General features: G+C 36.0%; 1 protein-coding gene across 1 annotated transcript in view; it reads right to left on the bottom strand.

Moving 5' to 3' along the window:
• Sun3 (Sad1 and UNC84 domain containing 3) overlaps positions 1-15,295 on the bottom strand; it is a 32,880-nt gene extending 17,585 nt beyond the window's left edge. The window contains exons 1-3 of the mRNA XM_005319262.4: positions 14,897-15,295; positions 11,829-11,890; positions 5,520-5,623 (exon numbers count right to left, since the gene is read on the bottom strand). Coding sequence (XP_005319319.1) covers positions 5,520-5,623; positions 11,829-11,890; positions 14,897-15,018 — 288 coding nt within the window. The 5' untranslated portion in view covers positions 15,019-15,295. The remainder of the gene's footprint in view (positions 1-5,519; positions 5,624-11,828; positions 11,891-14,896) is intronic.
• Positions 15,296-20,652: the final 5,357 nt, after the last annotated feature.

The raw sequence follows: 20,652 nt of genomic DNA, 5'->3' as shown, positions 1-20,652 counted from the left end.
TGTGTCTTTTATAGGGACACTTGTTGGATTCAAGGCCCATTATCCAGGTTGATTGAATATTAATTACATCTGCAAAGATCCCTTTTTCCAAATTAAGGTCGAGCAGATTCTGAGGGTTAGGATGTAGACTTATCTTTTGAGGGGGTCACCTTTCAACTCCCTGCAGAAAACATCAATGTTATCTGGGCCTGGGAGTTTTGGCTTAGTGTAAAGCACTTGCCTACCATGCACAAAACCCTGGGTTTAATCACCAGCCCCCTTCTCCCCTACACACACAATGTTATCTGGGAAATATTGCTCCATCTTTCTTCTCTGATTAATTTGCTTTTTTGTTACAAAGAATCTCAGTTCCCATCAGTTTTTCTCAGTTTGCTCCGTGCAACACAGAGGGACATTTTACAAATGCTGTTGTGCAATGTATGATAACGTGCTGAGGGCCATTACCAAGTAGGAATGACGCATCGAAATTTCCTTGCCAAGCGTACCCCATGCTGCTTAGAGGACATTTGATGGGACATTGCATGCATGCTTTAATAAGGTGACCTTGCTCAAGGACCAAGGCAGATCCGGGTTTAGAGCTGATCAGGTTTGAGGAAGTAACCGGCTCCTTGAGTTTAAGGCGTTGCCAGTTTAAGATAATGGGTTTTAGGGAAGTTGGAAGTTGAAGATTATTGCTGGGATTAGGGTGTTCCTGCTGCTTGTTCCCATTGAGTTCTCGTGAGATTAAAATGGGATTTGGAGAGAGCCTCGTGGAGTAGGTGGTTGGTGCGGGAGATGGCAGAACGTGTTTGCCCCTGGACCTGTGTGGAGGCGGTGTGAGAGCGGGAATAAAGAATTGCTGTTTGAACCTACAAAGCTGTGAGTGCCTCGTGATTCTGGTGCCAAGCCGAGACATTGCGTCATTCCTACTTGGTAATGGCCCTCAGCAATAACGGCATCAGGATGGAATGCAGGGTGGCACCCAGGAAAAAAACTACCTGGCATTTTCTTCCCTGCTGAACAATACAATCTTTTATAGGCACTCTTCAACATTTTTCTTTTGGCAGGGATGTGGATTTGGGAGCTTATTATAGCTAGGTAGAAATTCTCATTTCTAGCTTTTCAGTTTGTTTGAGTAAGTTCCCTATCAGTAGAGTCTGTGTTTTCAATGTTTCTTTCTTCTGTTCTGGCCTTAAAAGAACTATAGAAAAGACTCCTTAATTAATTTGCTGATAAATGAATTTGAGAGCTCCTTAAACAATAAAACTTTCTACAGTTTTTAAAACATTTGTATTTTGCTCTATTCCCAAAAGCTTTTCAGGTTTGATCCATTATAGGAAGGTGTATGTGTATATATGTGTGTGTGTGTGTGTGTGTGTAGAATAAAAACATGCAGGACAAAAAATAAACAAGGACATAAAAGCAAAGAAAAAATAAAGGTTGGAAAAGTAAAATGATGCTAGAAGCATGTTTGAACATACATGGGTCTTAAATTCTTAGAAGTCATTAGCTATGGGTCATAAATTTGTTTTTGAGAATCATGGCAACTAACTCGAGTGGGAATAGGAATGATCAAAATTCACAGCATCCACAGTGTATAAAACAGAAACAGATTCAGGACTGAAGGTGTAGCTCCATGACAGAGCACTTGCCTAATATGCCCAAGGCTTTGGGTACTATTCCCAGTACTGCAAAAATTTTTTAAAAAAGAAAAATACTACAGAGGCTGCTTTGTGTACAGTTTGTAATCCCTCTGCAACACTTCTGGAAATAGGACTGATATTCAGCTTTCTAAGAACCTGTCCTTTCCGTCCCTCCCTGTGGATAGGCAGCCTCACCACAAAGCTGCAGGCAGGCAAATCCCCAAGAGTGTAAGACAGCCACAGCATCCAGGGTACACAGCCTGCAGGAAAACTGTTTCTGCAACAAAGATGGACTCCTGGCAGAACTCCTGTAGTTAATTCTAATCATGAATTAAGAAAGAATCTGTCTGCATGTGCAGCCAATTGAGAAGATAGAGGATTTACAGCCTCCTGGGGTATAAAGGTGGCAAGTGGAGGCAGCCAAGAGAAGGCCACAGGCAGAGAGAGCCTCAGCTTTATTTGCTTAGCCTTTTAAAAAATCTTCCCTAGTATTGGGTAATGCTAGGCAATCGCTCTGCTACTAAACTATAGCCCCAGTACTGTTTTGCTTTATTAAGATAATGTTGACTGCTAACCCAACATTGTATGCCTTAAAACCTATAGCTCTGATAATTTAGCTTGGACAAATTCAGTAAGGTGTATGAAATTTGGCCATATGGCTGTTAATTTTATTCTCACTACAAAATTCTTTAAGATGTTTAATTTTAAACTGTATAACTTCCAGGTGAATACTAGAAGACATAATTATTGCAGTCTGTGTCCCTGGGTAAATAATTAAGCTTGCTGCTTAATGTGGGACTTTAGATATAAACCAGTTAAATGCTGGATCAAATAATTTGAAATCATGGTCTTAAATTCATCCAGTAAGTCGATGGTTTCTGAGGCTACACTGTGTGTGACAATAAGATTTCATTCCTTCATGTAAGCAGGGAGCAGTTGGCAGGTTGAGTCACAGCCAAGTCTTGTGTTTAGATTTCAGCTTCAGGATTTGTAGCTGTACAACCTCAGGCTGCTGCATTTCCTTGCTCGAATACAAGCTTCCTCATTTATTCATGGATCTAGTAAGACTTTTCTTAAAGGGTCGTTTTGAGGCTAAAGTGAAACATGTATTTGATGTGCTTAAGACTGGTTCGGATGCATGATGTTATCCTGTTCTTCATGGTGGGAGAGTAGGAAGCATATCTAGCTTTTTTTGAAAAGGTGTATTAAGTCATTAACATAAAAATATTACCTCAGGATTACAAATACTCCATGTTTATCCTTTTTTAAGAAGTGTATATTATAGTGACACAGCCACAACAATGTTCATAGCAGCTCAATTTACAATACCTAAACTGTGGAACCAACCTAGATGTCCTTCAATAGATGAATGGAAAAAGAAACTGTGGTATATATACCCAATGAAATATTACTCAGGATTAAAAGAGAATAAAATTATGGTATTTGCAGGTTCATGGATGGAGGTGGAGAATATCATGCTACGCAAAGTAAGTCATTCCAAAAAAGAAAGAAACAAACAAACAAAAAAACCAAAGGCTGAATGTTCTCTCAGATAAGTGGATGCTGATCCATAATGGTGGTGGGGGGCGTGCCTGGGGAGAGTGGAGGAACTTTGATTGGGCAAAGGGGAGGGAGGGATGGGGAGGGGGCAGGGGACAGGAAAAATGGTGGAATGAGATGAACATCATTACTCTAGGTAAGTATGACTGCACTTATGGTGCAACTCTACATCGTGTACAACCAGAGAAATTAAAAGTTGTTCTTCATTTGTATACAATGAATCGAAATACATTCTGCTATCATGTGTAAGTAATTTGAACAAAAAAGAAGCATATCCTAAGTAAATAATCAAAGATGATTGAAGACACTTAGCCACAAGATGTTCATGTTTATAATACTGAAAAATTTGAAACAGTTCAATTGTTCAGATATAAGTATTAACTGAAAATATTATTTATAAGCCATAAAATGATATTATAAAATAATTTCTAAAGACAGGGGACATGTGTAATCTATTGTTATTAAGCTGACCAAAGCAAGCTATGGAACAGCATCTACTGCATGTAGCTTGAGATCTATAAAGTGCTCACATAGAACTAAATCACAATCAGTCCCCAGTGATTTCTGATGGCTTTTGTGTGTGTGAAAACCAGCATAACACTGGGCAAAAGTGAAACGATTGTATTGTAACTAATCCTCAACTTCAGTCTCATAAAAATACTGCCCTTAGAGCCTTAGGCACTTTTTAAAGGGAGAACACTGTTGAGGATGCTGATCAGAGGGGTTACCAAATACTCAGGCCCTAGCAGTACCTGCCAGACATATTTAACCTGCCAGACATATTTATGAATGTATTAGGGGATTTCAGAAAAACAGAATTAATCTGGGGTGTATGTGTGTGATTTTCTTTTAAGGAACTGGTCATGCAATTGTGGGGTTTGCAAGTCTGAAATTGTTAGGGGAAATTGGCAGGATGGAGATCCAAGGAAGAGTTTATGCTGTAGTTCAAGTTTAAAGATCATATGGAGAGAGCTGGGGTTGTGGTTCAGTAGTAGAGTGCTTGCCTCAAATGTGTGAGGCACTGGGTTCGATTCTCAGAACCACATATAAATAAATAATAAAGGTCCATCAACAACTAAAATGAATAAAATAAATAAAATTTTAAAAAGATCATATGGGGACAGAATTCCCTCTTCCCTAGGAGATCTCATTTTTTCTTTTTTTCTTTTGAGCTACTCAACTGGCTGGATAAAGCCCACCCATATCAGAGAGGGTAATCTCTTTATTTAAAGCCTATTGATTACATGCTAATCAGATCTGAAAAACTCCTTCATAGTAACATTTACATTGGGCTTGAGCAAATATTGAGGCACTGTGGCTTAGCCAAGAGGACATAAAAAATTAACCTTCACAATGAGGGTAAGTCATAAACAGACAATAACTGGATCCTCTACTGTCCACCCTGAATGTTCATCTCTGTTTTATTGGGAATGAGCTAACTATCTGGCCCAGCTCCCAATGGCTTGGGTTCTGGTCTTTGCTGTGAGGATGCCCATCTGTCAGAGGCTGACTCCCTGTGGAGTTTCCACAAGACTGTACTTTTGTCCAGGACTTGGGCTCAGAGATTCTCAGAATATACAAAGAGAAACATTTTTATGATTTGGAGTGATTCCAGGTGTCAACCCATGAACTTCCAGGGAAATGTTTCACTGGCCTTGAATCCTGCAGGAACCATCCTGTGCAATTGCCTTTCTTTAGGGTTTCCACATGGCAAAACACATTGGAATATAACCATTTCTGGATGAACTGGGAAGTAGAGGATGTCAGAAGACCTGCCTTAGGGAGTCCAGGATCAGGATGGAGCCACCTCTGTGTTAAAAGGTCAGCACCTGTGTGGATACAAGTCAATTTGCCTCTTCCCATGGTGCAGTGGAGACCAGGCCATGGATCCATCAACTTTTTCCCTCTCGTTTTCTGAGGTCTAAGTACAGAATGGATAAAGCTCAGTGTGAAATGTTAGGGAGGTGTGCTTGGGCTGGGGTGGAGCAGAAGAGGATAGATAATCAAGGACTGGCCTCCATCTAAACCCACTGAGATCAAACTAGCTTCAGGGTGAAAGAAAATACTGCTCAGAGTATCAGAAAATTTAACAATAAAGATTGATCTGCCATTTTTCTTTATGCTGGAGCTTCTAGTGGGGAACTTGTAAGGATCAGAAGCTGTGGAGAATTTTTAGGGCCTCTTTGGAAAGGACCACTTAAAAGAACTCTTCTTCATATATTATTTCTATAAGATAGTCTCACACAAAACCAAATCACATACTGCAAGCTAGACCCGTCCTGTAGCATATTAAGTTTTAAATGAGTGACATACAACAATAACTTTAAAAAACATCACCTGGTAATTATAAAGTCTTGAACCATATTCTGCAATCATGGCATATAATTGACTGGATTTCTGATGAAACTCTGTTTGTTTAAGCCACTGATGGTTTAGAAGTCCTGTTACAGAAAAGACAATTCTGGTTAAAGAATTTATCTGTAAATATTTTACATGCATTAACAGTATTTTTTCTAAGCAGGAGGACATAGATAGATAAGGCAAATAGATACTCTATAAGGTCCTTGGGTAACAACATAGAAAATGGCAGAACAGGACATTCAAAGAATCAGTCATCCACAGAAACAATCAGAGCACAAAAAGACTAAAAGGATTAACTCTAGAATCCTGATCTACAGCAGATTTGAGATGGGAGAGGAAAAAAAAAAAAACAGTGAACTTGAAGCTGGGACTATTGAAATTCTGTAGTCTAAGGAACAAAAAGATCAACACAGGCACTGTGGCAGTCCCTGAAGGAGGAATGTGAAAGGGACAGAAAAAATATGTAAAGGAATAATGACTGAAAACTTTCCAAATTTTATGGAAAACATGATCTACATATTCAAGAAGTTCATTAAACTCCAAGTAGACAAACTTCAAAGATATCCACATGACAACACTTTACACTCAGACTGTTAAAAGACAAAGACATAGAAAGAAACCTGAAAACAGCAAGAGAGAAATGCCTTCTCAGTAGGATTATCACTTGCTTTCTCTTTAGAAGTCATGGAGGACAGAAAGCAGTGAGATAATATATAAAGTGCCAAAAATAAAAAATAATGACATGGGTGCCAAAAGAATAGAAATTATATATCCAGCAAAACTATCCTTATAAATGAAAATAAAAATTTAAGACATTCCGAGAAAAAAATCTGAGAGCATCATTATCATTAGACCTATCCTATTAAAAAATGTTAAGGGGAGTCCTTCAGGCAGAAGTGAAAGGATGTTCAAAAGACTAATTCAGTTTCATATAAAGAACTCAAGATTTTTCTGTAAAGGTAACAACATAGGAAGAACAGCATTATTGTATTTTCGGTTGGTAACTCCTTTTAAAATTTCCTGCATGATTTAAAAGACAAATGTACAAAACATAATTATAAATCCATATTAATGCATACACAGTATATAAAGAAGCAATTTTTGACAACAATATAAAGAGGGGCAGAGTTGTAGAGAAACAGAATTATTTTGATACTATTAAAACTTGTTGCTATCAACTCAAACTATATTGTTATGAACTGAGCATGTTCATTCATAACTCCCATGGTAAACACTAAGAAATTGTCTACACATGTAATAAAAGATAAAACAGTATACCACAACAAAGCAATTAAACACAGATAAAGGCAATAACAGAGGAAATGAGGAACAAAAAATAATATATATAACATAAAAAAAAAAATAAAAAGCAGACGGATGGAAAATTGGAGGTCAGCCTTGGCAACTTAGTGAGACCCTGTCTAAGAGGGGCCAAGGATATAACTCAGTGGTAGAGCACCCCTGGGTTTAATCACTATTACTTCCAAAATAAAAACTAAAATTAAAAATAAAATTTTAAAGAAGGCAGAAAAAAACTTTCTTTATTGGTAATTTAAATGTAAATTAATTAAACTCTCCAAGTAAAAAGTAGAGACTGTGAAAATGGACTTAAAAACATGATTCAACAGCTCATATGAGACTCATTTTAGAACCCAGTCTGAAAACAATTTGTTGAAAGAAATCAAAGAACTACATAAACAGAAAGGGAATCCATCAATCTATGTTCATGAGCTGGAAGATTTACTATGGTTAAGATGGCAATACTAACCAAAGCTATCAAAGCAATCCCATTGAAATCCTACCAATGTAATACTGGTATAAATAATAGATGTTCAGAAAAATTCGATAGAATTATGAATCCCAAAATAAATCTATACATCTATGGCCAAGTGAATTTTGGGCAAAGGTGCAAATACTATTCAAAGATGTCTATGAGGAAAGAATTATCTGTTTTAACAAATAATGCTGGCTTGACTGAATATTCACATGCAAAATAATGGGATTTGGGCCGTTATCTTGCACCAAACACAAAAACAAACTCAAAAGAGATAAATTACCTAATATAAAGGCTAGAACTACAAGATTACTACTAAAACAGATTAAATATTCAGATTTGGGGTTTGGCAATTCTTCAACAAGACAGCAGCAAAATTATAAACTTTTGTGCCTCAAGGACATTATAAAAAAGTGAAAAGACAAACTCACAGAATGAAAAAAATATATTTTCAAATTGTATGTCTAGGAAGGTTTTTAATATACAAAGAATATAAAGAACTCTTATGACTCAACAATGGAAGGATCAAAAAATTCAAAAATGAGCCAAAGATAGACAGGCCTTCAAGGACATTTAAAAATGGCCAACAAGCTCATGAGAAGATGCTTAACAATGAAACTGAAAACACCATCAAAAACCTACCAATGGGGGCTGGGTTGTGGCTCAGCCATAGAGTGATTGCCTCGCACGTGTGAGACACTGGATTTCTTCCCCAGTACCACATAAAAATAAATAAATAGACAAATTAAAGGTATCAACCATCTACAACTAAACAACTAAAAATAATAACAAAATAACCTACCAACAAAGAAAAGCTCAGGATCAAAAGGATTCTCAGCTGAGTTCTACCAGACTTTTTTTTAATAATGTAAATTTTAAAAAATTTATATATGGCAGCAGAATGATTGCGATTCTTATTACATATATAGACCACAATTTTTCATATCTCTGGTTGTATACATAGTATATTCACATCAATTCGTGTCTTCATACATGTACTTCAGATAGTAATGATCATCACATTTCTACCAGACCTTTGAAGAAGAACTAACACCAATTCTCCTCAAAATATTCTATGAAATAGAAAAGGAAGGAACCCTTCCAACTCATTCTATGAGCTAGTATCACCTTAATACCAAAACCAGACAAAGACACATCAAGGAAAGAAAACTGCAGACCAATATCGCTGATAAACACAGATGCAAAAATTCTTAATAAAATACTGGCAAATTACATACAAAAGCATATTAAAAAGATAGTGCACTATGATCAAGTGGGGTTCATCCCAGGGATGCAAGTTTGGTTCAACATAAGGAAATCAATAAATGTAATTTATCATATCAATAGACTTAAAGATAAGAATCATATGATCATCACAATAGAAGCAGAAAAAGCACTTGACAAAATACAGCACTGCTTCCTGTTCAAAAAACTAGAAAAACTAGGGATATCAGAAACATATCTCAACATTGTAAAAGCCATATATGCTAAACCCAGACCAACAACATTCTAAATAAAAAAAAGAAAGCATTCCCTTTAAAAACTAGAACAAGACAGGGATGCCCTCTTTCATCACTTCTATTCAACACAGTCATTGAAACTCTAGCCAGAGCAAATTATGCAGAAGAAAGTAAAAGGATATGAAGAGGAAAGAAGAGCTCAAACTATCCCTATTTGCTGATGACATGATTCTATGTTTAGGAGACCCAAAAACCTCCACTAGAAAACTTCCAGAAGTCATAAATGAATTCAGCAAAGTAGTAAGATATAAAATTCATAATGGGGCGCAAACTGCTCATTGGGTACAGGGTGATTCCTTTGGAAGGGATGAAAATGTTTAGTGAGTACAAAGGAGAAATGTTCTCTGATATGTGGATACTAACACACAACAAGGAGGGGGGATGGAAGAAAAGTTCAGTGAATTAGACAAAGGGGAATGAAGGGAAGGGAGGGGAAATGGGAATAGGAAAGACAATTAAAGGAATTAGACATAACTTTTCTATGTTCATATGTGAATACATCACCAGTGCAACTCCACATCAGTAATAACCATAAAAATGAGATCCTAATTAGAATAAGTTATATTCCATGTATGTATAATATTATCAAGATACACTCTACTGTCACGTATATCTAAAAAGAATAAATAAAAAAAGAAAAGATGTCTAGCATTAGTCATTAGGGAAATGCAAATCATAACCACAGTGAGATACCTTTGCATATCTACCAGGATGGATATCACGAAAAATACATGGAAAATAAAATGAGTTGGAGAGATGTGGAACAATCAGGCTAATCATATACTGCTGGTGGGAATTCATAGTGGTGCAGCCACTGTGGAAAACAGTCTGCCAGTTCTTTCTTGGCAACTCCACTGTTTCGTATGCACTCAAAAGAATTGAAAGCAGATATTCAAACAAACACCACTATCCACAATAGCACCACTATCCACAATAACCAAAAGGTGGAAATAGTCCAAGTGTCCATCAGTAGATAGAAGGATAAATAAAATGCAGTACATACATATAACGAAGTATTATTTAGATATGAAAATGAATGAAGGACTGACTGATACACCCTACAATATGCATGACCCTTCAAAATATTATGCTAAGCCAAAGAAATGAGACAAGAAAGGACACATGTTGTATGATTCCAAAAGAAGTGTGTAGAGACAGAATACAGATTGGTGGCTACCAGGGTCTGAGTAGAGGGGAAATGGGACGCAAACTGCTCATTGGGTACAGGGTAATTCCTTTGGGATGGATGAAAATGTTTAGTGAGTACAGAGAGGAAAGTGATTATACAACATTGTGAGTGTACTAAATGCCTCTGAATTATTAATTCAAAAATAGTTAATTTGGCTAGGGTTGTAGCTCAGTGGTGTGGTGGAGTGCTTGCCTGGCATGTGTGAGACACTGGGTTCGATCCTCAGCATCACATAAAAACAAATAAATGAAAATAAAAAATGTTTGGAGCATGGTATTCCCTTTAAAAAATAGTTAATTTTATATTATGTAATTTCATCTCAGTACAGAACAAGAGTATCAGAATCCAACTTAATCCTACTGAAATCATTAATGCCTCAGTAGGATCTAAAATGGATCTAGCACATTTGTTGGTAAATTAGCCAGCTTGAAATTAAGAAAATAAAAATAAACAGTTTGTATCCAATATACACAATATACACATATCTGATATATGTGTATCTTACAAGATGTTGCTACAGTTTGTATAAGTGTTCCCCAAAGGCCAAAGGGGATCCTGGGACTAAGGCCTATGTTTTCTCTCTCTCTTTCACTTCCTGGACACCATGAGATCATCAGTTTCTTCTATCACATGCTCCCACCATGATGTTCTGCCTTGTCATCAGTCCAAAAGCAATGGGCAAACTGGTCATTGTCTGAAACTTTTGAAATTAATAAGCTTAAAACAAACCTTTCTTCTTTTTAGTTGATTGTCTCAGGTATATTGTCATGGTAATGTAAAAGTGACCAACACAGATGTCAGAGGAATATAAAATATAATTTCTGGAGTGAGAAATATTCTGAACCTAAAAAGCTCTACTTCCCACACTGTGTGCACCTAACTCAGGCACTGAAGTGGAGCCAGAATAAAACAGGTTTATATCACTACATATGAGCCTGGGCCAGAGCTGTGAGGATATTTCATCCACAGGGATGACAAGACAGTGGTAGCAGCAACCAGAGGGGGAAGAAAAGATGAAGCTAACAGTTTCAAGGTTAACTGAGATGAAGAAAAGACAGCCAGGAAACAAAGCAAGTCAAGAAGTATGCAGTTCTTACCAGAAACAAGAACATTCAAGACCTAGTGGAGATCCCCTGAGTTGGGAGGGGTGCTTTCAGTTCACTAAAGCTACAGATAGAGGATGCAGCCATGCTCACTTTGAGCTGATGTAGGGTCAGGCTAAGGCAGCAGTTCAAGTATACATATGCAACAACAACAAAAACAATAACAGCATACACAATACTGCTATATTATAAATTACATTTTGTGGAATTAACCAAATTGAAACCCTGGTTTCAGTAGGAATTCCATATCTTAAGTTGTCAACATATTCAAGAGAAACTTTCTAATGTCCAGGGGTTGTGATTTGTAATATTGGTCAGTCAAAAGCCAAAAACTGCATGTAAAACAGCAATATCTTTGGAACCATGTGATGACTAAGTCTTTGGCTGTCCAAACTGAGCCACTCAACTTTAGAAAATGTAAAATGTATTTGCAATATATATATTAAGGACTCTAAATTTTACAACTTCTGTTATTTTAAACTACAATTCTAAGAGAAAAAACTTTTTAAATTTTTCTATAAAGAAACATATTTCTTTTACAATGAGAGACAAAAAAAAAAAATGCTTCCAAAATGTGCAGTTCCCTTACAGTTATTTCTGTGGCACTTAATTACAAATATAAGCCATTCCTCTGAGCTCTCTCTTACTGTACAGATATATCCTGTGAAACTGCTTTAAGGATCATTAGTTAAAACTTACCCACAAGAAGAAAAGTAAATATAAATATTGTACTTAAGATAATCTTCCATGATCGAGTTAACCTACAAAAAAAAAAAGCCAGTAAAAAATAAAAGAGAAGAAGAATTTTACAATGTAATCCATTACTATTAAGCTTTGACTTGGACTTTAGCCACTACTCCCAAGTAAACACGCTTGCTATTCACATTCATGCTTATTCTACATAGATTCTGTGAGTTAACTTAATCCCTAATCCATTATTCTTGAAATAGAGAGAAAATAATTTTCTTAAGGTACACACTTCCATACTTTCATGGTCCTTATTCACACATATGTTACTGTGGTCATATTATATGCCTATCTATATTCTTTAAATGCTGATGAGAAAAAAAATGAAGACAGGTATCCTGAAAGTCTCAAGTATGGCTTTGATTTTGCAGGAATTAGGTATTAAACTTAAGTACAATGATAAAAATTATTTAATAAATGTTAAGTCATCATAAGCCTCTTTCCACTTTGCATTAAGATATAGAGAGCATGCACACAGAAGTATACAAATTATAATTGTATAGCACATCATTGTGTGAGGTAGAACAACCTCAGTGCTGTGGACTCTAAATTGCACTCCTGCCCCCCTGCATACAGATATTGAAGCACTTCCCCCACCGTGTGACTATATTTGAAGACAGAATCTGTAAATGTCATATGACTGTGCAGGATCTTTAGAGGCTAATTAAGGTTAAATGAGTTCATCTGAGTGGGTCCTAAATGGATAGGGCTGATGTCCTTAGAAGAAGGGGAAGAGGACGAGTCCAGAGCACTTTGTCTCTGTGCACACAAAAGAAGGGCCACACGAGGACATAAGCATGGTGGCTGTCTGCAAGGCAGGAAAGGAGTCCTCACCAGAGATTAAATCAACTGGAACCTTGATCTCTGCCTCCAAAACTCTAAGAAAATAAATTTTTTTCTGTTTAACTCTTCCATCTATTTTAGAATCAGATGAATATACCCAGTCCATCAGAAAGCTCTCTCATATCTTTGTCTTCTTCCTCTGAAGGTAACAGCTCTCTTGAGCTGTATCCCAACTAGGTGTGCTCAGTTTTGTCATGTACCTAGGTGGAACTCTGTGTGTATGTGCTCTGCCTGCCTTTCCTCAGCATATGCTTGTAAGTCATTATGCTGTTGTGTGTGGTTGTGATTCATTCATTCTCATGACTCTCTAGTCTCCCACCACGTGGATATAACCCTGGTGTCTATTCTAATATCGATGGGCATTTGGGACTAGGACAATTATTTCACAAATATTCTTAAGCAATGCTACTATGGACATTCTCACGTGATTAGTTGATGAACACCTGCATGCATGTCATTTAGGTGTATTCCCAAGAGAGGAATTGCTGGGTCATAAGGTATGTGCATATTTAACTGCAGCAGATTTGCCAAACAGTTTTACAAAGCAGTTGGAGTCATAACCTTTTCACACTCAACTTTTTTTTTTTTTTTTTTTTTTTTTGGTGGAGGTTAAGGAAAAACTGCAGGGCCTCCTGCATGCTAGGCAAATGCTATACCAATAAGTGACTTCACCAACCCTCACACTCAACCTTTTAAAAAAGCACTAAAGGAAAAGGGGGTTGCTTAAATAATTTGAGCTAGAACACAAGGTTGTAAGTTGGAAGCAACAGGGGAAGATCTGTGTCGCAATTTAGGAAAGACTGGTGACATGCTCCCAGAACATCAATTCTCTCAGCACTTTGGTTCACCTACTGGCTCTGAACTAGTCTCCATCAACTGAAAAGCACAATTCCCTGCCCAGGTCTACAACGAATGTCTAAGAAGGTAACCTTAAAGTCTGGAAATGATGTGATTCATATTTAGATACGAATATTTCCTTAAATTTTACTTAATTGTGTTCAACTATCATTAAACAGATTACTTAATGTTTTTTGAGTTAGTTGATGAAATGTTGTACAAATTTACTCTTTACTGATCTGCTCTTGAGTTATAATGTCAGTTGAGCTTTGTAAACTTATAGCTTCAATACACAGGGAGACTTAGAATGAGTCACCCAATTCCTTAACAGAAGTTCTAAGTGCCTCACCTCCCCCAAAGTAGCTAAGAGAGTTTTCCTCACTCTTACTTCCAGAAAGTATGTTCTTGAAATCATTCAATCCTTTAATTATTGCTGGTCATATAAGAAGTGGTAGAGCCCACTATCTAAAGAAAGGTATTCAAAGGTTAATTATGGTCTCTGCTGGAGGACTGGTTTGATTAAAATTATTATATTATAATATTTATCAAAGATTAATCCAGCTTTTTTTTTAAGCCTGGCTGCCAGGCTCTGCTTTGCAAAAGTCCTTCTATGCCTTCACCTAGCCTGTGGGATTCTGCCATTTGAGCAAAGCATGCTTTATTATTGACTGATTTTAAAATGCTGTTTTTCTTGTACTTATAACTCTGTAGCAATTCTTACATTTTTTACACATAGTTTTGTTTCTATGCAAGTGCTTTATTGGTACTATTGGGATGGTTATTTCATTATTTTCAGTTTTCTTGTCCCATCAGGCAGCATAATTGGCCCATCCAAGTGGACAGGGCTTCCCTGCAAACTCTGTCCAGGCACTATGTAATGTTTACAAGGGAAACTCAGTTATTAGCTCAAAATGTGTACCCATTATCAAGCTGTTTAGTCAATTCTCATCTGAGAGTGTAACAAACTCCACTCTATAGCTAGCACTTTCTGTCCAGCATTGAGCTCTGTATACCATGGAGACTGGATAGTTAGGCCTTCAGTGAAAATTGAGTCATCTCTAAGGTTTAAATTACTGCTGCTGAGGTTCATTTTTTAAAAAATATGGCTTCTCTTTCATAGTCCTTGTCCCCAGACTTCTATAATTAATCTAAATACCACTGACATAGAAAGAAGAGAGCATGCCACAGGAAACACGGTGACTGATAGAAACTGGAAATGATTTTCTCTAAAAGGAAGTTACAACATCTGTTCAGTTATTTTCCAGGTAAACAGGGCACAAACTTCACACATGACATGTACAACATAAGCTCTTACAGAAACTATTCTGGAAGTTACATACCCATTTCCATCAGGGTTTTCATGCTCTGAAAGCAAAACATTAAAACTTGCACTGCTGCCAGGTTCTTCAGAATGACCTCGAAAAAACCGTGCACCCCTTCTCATTTTTGTTCTGCCATTCATCTTCCCCCACCAAGTAGCATAGAGCTCATGGAATGAAAGATACCATTTGTTGTCTCTTTCCTATTTTATGGAAAACATGAAGCTACCCATAATAGTATTTGGTTTGTTTTTAGGTCTTCTTACTTCACAGGTATTTCTCCTTCAAGGGGAAAACTGTGAGTAAGCAAATTTTGAAAAGCCTGTGACTCTTCTATTGCATCATTCTCTGTGACACCTCATAAAGATAGACAGGCCACCACGCCCATCCAGGTGCTATCTACACAGTCACCTCTCTGTTTCCCATTTTTTATTGTACCATATTTGAAATCCACTGAGAAACCTAAAGGTTCCCCACATGTACCTGCTATTTTGCTATAGCAAATCTGGATATTTTGCTATTTGCTTCAGTACTTAAAAATATAGAAGAAATACAATGGAAGACCCCCCAAAATATACCCCAGTCTCACATCTTTCCTTTTTTTCCCCCACAGATAACTCCAACCTGAAAATTGATATACTCCACTCTCATGTGTTTTGTGATATTTTACAACATAAATATATATCCACAAATGATAAAATTTTTTCATGTTGGACTTAAAATATATAATATGCTACTCTGTTTTTTCAACATTATATATCTTGAGATTTATTAGCCTAGGTTATTTCTTTTACCTGTTCTTTGTGTTTCATCACATATAAATCATAATTCATTTACACCTTTCCTACTAATCATTTACACTTAGGTTATAATGCTCAGTGCATTGTTTTGTATATACCTAGGAATGGAATTGCTAGATGAAAAGATTAGTTAGCTTATTTGGGGTATATAATTCTAGAGTGATAGCTATTTTACTCTCAGTAGTTAATGGCATCTTAATCTGTTTTAAAGTGAATTTTTTGGAGTGATGTCAACAAGATGACAGAAGATGGCCCCTGCTTGTATCTCCCCATAGCAACAATAATTTGGTATATATTGTGGGGAAAAGGTTTATATGGGTGCTCTGAGATCCAAGTGGGAAGCTGGAAATCCCAATGGAACCTTAGACTGAGGAGGGTTATTCTGAAAAGGCAGACCCATGCACAGGTGGCAAGATCATGGAACATGGCCCCAGTTAAAGACCTAGAAACAGCCCTTCCTCCCTTGGTTTGGATATAGCCTTTTGGTCTACTACCTGGGAAGAGTCACAGCCACCCATGCCTAGAATCATAGACCTGCTGACTCCAGTCCCACAAGTGGACATCAAAGTAGCTTATGACCCACTTATAGCACCTCCCATAGTTCTGCCCACACAAGAACAATGCAGTAGACACACCTACCTACATGCCTGACATAGGCATGGCAGTCATTCAAATACAGATCCTAAAGTATCTATGCAACCCAGCTCTAGACCCCCTCAGCCATGATCTGGGAGTCATTCAGGTTGTCCAGACAACCAGAAAGAGACATGCTCACTCATGTCCCCAGGGACAGGCCACTGAGTTTATTCCCATAGAATATACTAACAAAGGTATGCAACTGTGCTCCAGTCTATCTCAGCTGAGTTTTGAGGGTAGTTATGTCCACCTAACAATTCAATGGGAGATGAACTCATCTGTATATCCAAAGGCTGAGTTGCTGATATTGGCTCCAGCTGTAAACCCTGAAGCAGTCCTGTGACTTGCTTCCAGCCCAGTCAGGCATGACCTAGGGACAGTTATGCTTGTTCAGGAACCTGTTCAGTGAGCCAGCATAATCCCTCCCAGGCACTCAGCAGGAGTCACATCTGCCCAAGAACCTGGTAACAGACCTGAATCTGCAGATACAATTGTGGTCCTGATGTGGACCCTGGTCCCAGTAAAATCCCTATTTAACAAGGTCCTAGAAGCATTCATATTCACCCAGGAACCAGGTACCCACACCCCTCATAACAGGTATGACAAGTGAAGACTTGGGAGTAGACATGTTATTTGATTGCAACCTGCTTGGCCATAATACTGGATGTATTCCAATTAGCCTGAGAGTCTGACAGAATAAAGTCTTTGCCTACTGAAACCATTCTGTAAAAACTGGAAAAGCTGTTTGCTGTCTTAACGGTGCAGACACCTCTGAAAGGATGATAAAGACGCAGGCAAGCATAACGTCATCAGAGGAGATTAATAAACTCCAATAACTGACCCTAAAAAAAATGAGATATAAATGAAGATGGAAAATTCAAAATAATCATTTTAAAGAAGCTCAATGAGATGAAAGATAACACAGATAACTAAACAAAATTAAGAAAATAATGCATGAGCAAAAGAAGAAACTTGATAAAGTAACATATACAAAAAAATATACAACTAATCAGAAACACTTGAGCAAAAGAATACCATGACATACTGAAAAGTTCCACAGAGAACTGCAACAGCAGACTCAATCATGTGGAAAAAGAATCAGTAAACTCAAAAACAGGTCACTTGATGTTAGTTAGAAGGGGATAAAGGAAAGAAAAAGAGTGAAGAAAGGGTGAAGTAGGACCTGTAATATGCCATAAAATGAATGAATATTTGCATTATGGGAATACCAAAGTAGAAGAGAGTGACAAAAATATAGAAAGATTATTTAAAGAAATAATTGTAGGAAATTCCCCAAATTTTGGCAGTGATATAAACAGATTCATGAAGCTTAAAAGTTGCTAAGTAAGATAAATTCAAAGAAGCTTACCTAGACACACATTATAATTGAATTGTCGAAAGTTAAAACAAAAATAGAATTTTGAAGTAGCAAGAGAAAAGTGACTTGTCACATTCAATGGCCATCATAAGATTATTCACGGTGGTGACCTAAAGAAGAAAGAAAACTGTCACCCAGGAATTTTTATTTGGCAAAGCTTTCATTCAGAAATAAATGAGATAAAGACATTTCAGACAAATAGGAGCTGAGAATGTCATCACTGCTTGTGATGCTGTGTAAGGCTTGCCTTGCAAGAAATGCAAAAGGAAATATTCAAACTAAGATAAAAGGTAAGTAACAAAATAAAAATATAAAACTGGTAAAAGTAAATACATAGTCAAATTCAGAATTCAGCAGCAATGAAAAGACAGTGGGAAAACCACTATTAACTCTGGTATAAAAGTTAAAAGATAGATGAAAAAACAAATATAGCTATGATAACTTGTTAATGAATACACAATATTAAAAGGTATAAAGTATAATATTAACAGCATAAAAAAGGTGTGAAGAGGACAAGTAAAAGTGGAGCTTCTGGGATGGGGATATAGCTCAGTTGGTAGACTGTTTGCCTGCCATGCATAATTCCCTGGGTTCAATTGCCAGCATCACCAAAAAAAAAAAAAAAAAAAAAAAATGGAGCTTTTGTATGTGGTTGAAGTTACCAGCTTAAGATAGACCATTAAAACTATAGTATGTTTTATGTAGACATCATGGTAATCACACACAAAATTAAGAAAATAATAAATGAGCAAAAGAAGAATTCTTCAATAGGATAAGAAATAAGAAAAACTGTATAGGTATGTAAAAGGTAATGAAAAAGGAACTTTAGCACACTATTACAAAAAAAATCAACAAATAAAAAAGCAAGACCAATGAGAAGACAGGAACAAAGAAACTATAAATCAGCAAGAAACAAATCAACAATGGCAATTATAAGTCCTTAAATCTTAATAACTAATATAAATACAAATGGATTAAAATCTCCAAGATACAGAATGGTTTAATTGGGAAAAATATATTACAAGGTCCAACTTGATGCTGTCTATGAGAAAATCTAACTTTTATAGAATTAAAGAAAAAGAATAAAAAAAAGATATTTCATGGAAATGGTAACTCAAAGAGCAGGGATTAATGCACATCTCATAGAAAAAAACAGACTTTCAGTCAAAAATCAGCCACTAGTGAAAAGTAAAGTCACTGTATAGAGGCATAAATACTTCAATTGGATATAATAGATGTAAATACATACGCACATAATGTCAGAAAAATATAAATATATAAAGCAAATATTAATAGATTTGAAAAGACAAATAACAATGCAATAATATTAGGAAACTTCAAAACTATGCTTTCAGCAACAGATAGATTATTTAGAGAAAATATCAATAAGGAAATGGAGGACTTGAATAACATTATGGATCAAACAGACATATAGAGACATAAACACTCCATCCAATAGTAGCAGAATACACAATCTAGAGAAGTCCTCTCGAGTTTTTAAGAAAATTCCTGGATAGAGCAGTCTTCAGGACAAATGATATGCCAGGCCAAAAAACAAACTGTAACAAATTTAAAATTGAAATCATATCAAGTTAGTTTTCTGAACACAATGGTATGAAGTAGAAATTAACAACAAGAGATAACTATATTTATGTGGGTTTGTCTCTGTGTTTTGTATTCTGTACCATTGGTCTACATATCTATTTTGTAGTCAATACTATGCTATTTTGTTACTATAGCTTTGTATAGTTTAAGGTCTGGTATTGTGAAATTAAAAATCTTCTCAGCAAAAGAAACAATCAATGAGGTGAAAAAATTTATAGAATCAGAATGGAATGCCAGTTTCCAGCGAAGGAGCAGTGTGGGAGTAAAATTGGATAAAATTGAGCATGAAGTGAGACTATATTTGAGGGTGTGTATGTTAGATCCTTCTAAATCCTGAGGGATATTATGTGATAGAAAGACATATGAAAAAGTTTAGGAAATAAAGAAATAGAGATTTTTTTTTTACTATAAACGGATTATCCTTGTTTCATGTTTTCTTCTGGTTGGCATCATTACCTAGATTCTTATTTGCCTGGAATCAACAAATACCTATAGTTTCAATAACACTCCAAAGGTCAAAGCTTTCTTCTTCAGTCTATGATTTCAGCTAGAATGGAAGTGTGTCAGCTTGGATAAATGCTGCACTCTCTTATTAACCCAAGTGAGAAACAGGTACTCTATAGTCATGTCAGTTCCAGTTACTAAAATCAGTTATTTTTAAAAATAAGCTCTCTTGTCTGTATAACACTTATCCAGATAATGTTTGATTTACAGAAATGGAAGCACTTGTTATGCTTGGTGATAACTTGAGTGCCTCTCTATGCAGTGGAATAAACTTGTCATTGCAGTAGGAAGTCTTTTTTTTAAATCTTGTATTACTAACTTCATTTTAATTATTTCTTGTTTTTTATTGATTTTTTTTTCAAGTACATGACAGAATAATATAATTTGAAATATATAAACATGAATATAACTTATTCTAACTAGGATCCAACTCTTATGGTTGAGGACATGTTATGGAGTTACACTGGTGATATATTCATAAATAAATATAGGAAAGTTATGTCCAATTCATTCTAGTCTTTCCTATTCCCATCCCCTCTCCCTTCCCTTCATTCCCCTATGTCTAATCCTATGAATACGAAGTCTTGATTACCTACATGAGGGGGTCAGCTGAAGCTCCCTAGAATTCATTACAATATTATATTACAATATTATATCAGATTAATATTGTAATTAATGTACAATATTAATATTGTACACAATGTTAATTAATATTGTTATATAATAATATATAATTATTATACAATAATGATATTAATAATTAATATTAATATTGTACATTCATTACAATATGATCATTATAATATTATTCATTACTATATCATTAATTATTATATTATTACATATATAGTAAT

The sequence above is a fragment of the Ictidomys tridecemlineatus genome, chromosome 2 (assembly GCF_052094955.1).
Source record: "Ictidomys tridecemlineatus isolate mIctTri1 chromosome 2, mIctTri1.hap1, whole genome shotgun sequence".
NCBI lineage: Eukaryota > Metazoa > Chordata > Mammalia > Rodentia > Sciuridae > Ictidomys > Ictidomys tridecemlineatus.
The sequence above is the reverse complement of the archived record's forward strand: the minus strand, read 5'-3'. Positions and strand labels throughout refer to the sequence as shown.